Source organism: Solanum stenotomum, chromosome 3 (genome assembly GCF_019186545.1).
Source record: "Solanum stenotomum isolate F172 chromosome 3, ASM1918654v1, whole genome shotgun sequence".
In the NCBI taxonomy this organism is placed as follows: domain Eukaryota; kingdom Viridiplantae; phylum Streptophyta; class Magnoliopsida; order Solanales; family Solanaceae; genus Solanum; species Solanum stenotomum.
The window spans coordinates 31,723,059-31,726,561 of NC_064284.1; the positions used below are offsets into that span (position 1 = coordinate 31,723,059).

Genomic DNA, 3,503 nt, shown 5'->3' on the forward strand with positions numbered 1-3,503 from the left:
GATATATTACTATATGTTGGCAATATCCATGCCAAAGCTGTTATGGTCTGCCAAACTAGTTGTAGAGGAAGGTATTGCTAAATAGTGCTAATGACCACAACATGACCTACGTCAAGCAGTAGTTATTCGACTGCATAGTACCAGCTTTGGTGGAAGCTTTGCATAAGCTCGACTTAAATTGACAAGTAATTACTAGAGATGTGAATGATTGTTGAACTTGCAATTTAATCCTAAATACCTCTTAAAACATATAGTACGATTTTAATGTTACTCCTTCTCATGAATTTTAATATTTTAATCTTATTATGTATTATTTATTATGTATTCTTCCCTGGACTTCAAATATTTGGACTACTCTTGGTTGAAGGTCAGGTCCAAAGTAATGTGGATGAGATAAAGCAGGTAATCATGGCCAGTTTAGGGTTTAGGGTTTAGGGTTTAGGGTTCAAGTCGAACAAGCAAACAACAGAGAGAGCAAAAGATGAAGACTTTTATTTATGAAAGGGAGTTGCTCAAGGAGGAAAATGAGCAAGAAAAAGAAGTATTTGACCAAGTGTGTTTAACATAAGATTGTTTCTCAAAAATGAGTGGTAAACTTGTTTATCATTAAACATATCTTTGGCATTATCAAGCTTACCATTTGAAATCTTTATATGCTGGTGAAATATTGGGTACATTTATCAAAATATTCAAGGCCTATGTTGGTATGTCCCTTATGGTTTCTAATGTAGCTCTTGCAAGTAAGTTCTTTTAATATGTCTTATATCTCATTCTTATTAACTTCCCCACCTCCATATATTAAGAGCAAGGATAAAACAGCTGAAGAAAGGACAATAGCAATTTACATCATTGATGATGTTGCAGTGGCAGAGCTAGGATTTTCGTCAAGGGTTTTTATACATTAGGACAAGTAAAAAAGTAAACCTTGCTGGTTAGATTATAATGATTGGCCACAAAATAGTCATACCTCAATTATTGATTTCTACATAGTGCTCCAAGTTGTTCATACTCTTTACATGTTCAATATCAAATTAACCAACTATCCAAAATAAAAATTCTTAAAACAGAAACTTACAAAATATCACTGGATAAACTAACGAAGATGAAGTAGGATAAATATGTTGACTGATAGTTTCATACACACCAAATTATGTAAAGTGGTAACTACAATTGCACTCGACGACACTTCATCTCTTGAAACATTTTCATAATACACTTATTAGAAACATCTTTAAATACTTGTTTCTCTACATAAGACACTATGCAACCATCTAAGAATTCATCATCCATTCAACTTTGCAAGTCATTCTTGATAATCTTCATTGCCGAAAAAGCTCTTTCAACGGTAGCAGTGACAATAGGTAGAAGCAAATCAAACTTCACTAAAAGAAATACGAGAGAATAATTTAAATGCTTCTTTGTCCAAACCAACTTTATTGAAAGTTCCCAAAGTCCACCCAAATTGGAGAACATTTCATCAATATCATGAACATCAATAATGTAATTAACAAGTTGATTCTCAAGAGCCCTCATGTTGGACTCATCAAAGTCATCAGGATATAATTCAGCCATTCTCATTATTTTCTTTATGTCAAAACTAGAAAATGAATCAAGTGGATTCAAGCAAGATACTCCATTAAGAAAATCACTTGTCACCTCATTGAAACGGTCATTAAGTTGTTGTAGCTGCCAATCAATGATTTTATAAAACACATCCACACGATAATGGTGAAAAGTAGTACAAATAACTACTTTACGTCGTGATCACCCAAAATTAGCATATGGATCAACAAAATTGGGTAATGAAATGCCATGCTTGATACAAAATGCTTCTACCTTTTCTTTAAGTGAATCCCATTCACTATATTTTTAAGAGAGGATCCCGTTCATTATCTCTTAAAGCTTGCAACCTTCTCTTTGCTACCTTTACATGAATCATGGCATTTTGCAATATCTTGTGATTCCTAAAACATCAGTCATCAAATGCAACAAGAAAATAGTCTCAAATGTTTGACAACTTCTGAGAAATCCCGATGCACTTGCTCTTTCTTCCAAAGTACTTGAATTTACAACAAGAGTATCAAGTACATCAACAATAGAGTCAAAGCTACTAATAAAATTTACAAATGACTTGTAGTGATATCCCCAACGAGTATCACCGATTTTAACAAGACCAAGTTCTTGGTTCAACCCTCTACCCGTTTTTAGTTCACCCATATCCAATTCCATTGGGAGATACTTTTTTTGAGATTCTCAAAAAATTATATACACGTTTAAAAGAAGCTCCCAACACATTAAAAATATTTAAAATTAATAATACAATTTCGCCAACTTGAACACACTTTTTAGAAACTGCAACAAGAGTCAATTAAAGTAGATGAGCAAAACAATGAACATAATGAGCCGATCTACTTTCTTGTCTAATCAATGTTTTAATACCACCTACCTCACCTTGAATATTGCTTTCCCCATCGTAACATTGCCCACGTACATTAGATAAAGTCAAAAATGGTGAGCAAGTACATCTACAATTTCTTCCTTTAGAGATAAAGCACTAGTATCTTTAATATGATAAGTCCATTAAATGCCTCCATCACAAACCCCTTTTTGTCAACATATCTTAGACAAATAGTCATTTGCCCTTTGTGTGACACGTCTTTAGATTCATCAACCAATAAAGCAAAGTAGTCATTATTTATATCCTCTATTATAGCCTTAACTATTTCAATCTTACACGTAGTCGCAATATCTTTTTGGATGTCATGAGAAGTCATTTAATTATTTTTTGGAGCTTTTTGTAGCACAAAAGGTTTAATTGCATCATATCTAGCAGCATACCAAGAAAGAACTTCAAGAAAATTACCCTTGTTCAATGACAATTCATTCTCGTCACGACCACGGAATGCAAAACCTTGATTCAAGAAAAGTCTTATCACATCGATTGAAGCGTTTAAGCAAACTCGATATTCATGCTTACTTTTATCATCCAACTTGTAAAATGCGGCTGGAATGTATTGTTATTCTCGCGTGAGATCTTCACACTTTCTTTTGGATTGATTATGAACGCTTTTCGGTGTACTAATATGTGTAGCAAATCTATCCTTTCTATGACAATTTCTAAATCCCTTAGTCGAAAATACATTACCACCACCTTGATTAGTATTTTCTCATTGAAATAAATAACAAGGTAAACAATAAGCAGCATCCGCACTAATACTGTATTCTAATCAATCATGATATTCATCAAACCACGTATAAACAAAACAACGTGGTGTTCCAAAAAAATTAGTTTGAAGAAACTAATGAGTCCAAGGTTGACAATGACCTTTAATGATGTATGCCCTCCTTATCTCATCACGAAGGTTTGGATGATAATTCAAAATTGGAGTTCTTTCGGCCAGATCAGCCTTTAAATAATTTACATCAAATTCTTGTCTTTCATAAGAGGGAGATGGTATTTCGATTTGGTCTATATTTTCATCTCGGCGTAGTTGATTTTGATT

General features: G+C 33.3%; 1 protein-coding gene across 1 annotated transcript; it reads right to left on the reverse strand.

Annotated features, from left to right (window-relative positions):
• Positions 1 to 1,290: 1,290 nt before the first annotated feature.
• On the reverse strand, positions 1,291 to 2,217 carry LOC125858875 (uncharacterized). The gene is made up of 3 exons (XM_049538659.1): positions 2,071 to 2,217; positions 1,911 to 1,964; positions 1,291 to 1,686 (listed from the first exon to the last, which is right to left on the reverse strand). Exons 1-3 carry the CDS (start codon positions 2,215 to 2,217, stop codon positions 1,291 to 1,293), a joined length of 597 nt encoding a protein of 198 aa, XP_049394616.1.
• Positions 2,218 to 3,503: the final 1,286 nt, after the last annotated feature.

Bases quoted from the DNA above. Each gene is read 5' to 3' on its own strand.
- LOC125858875 (XM_049538659.1), bottom strand. From the start codon at position 2,217: ATGGGTGAACTAAAAACGGGTAGAGGGTTGAACCAAGAACTTGGTCTT. The intron at 1,965-2,070 runs GTAAATTCAAGT...CTGATGTTTTAG, and splicing joins ATGTACTTGATACTCTTGTT to GAATCACAAGATATTGCAAA. The intron at 1,687-1,910 runs GTTGCAAGCTTT...ATTGATTGGCAG, and splicing joins GTAAAGGTAGCAAAGAGAAG to CTACAACAACTTAATGACCG.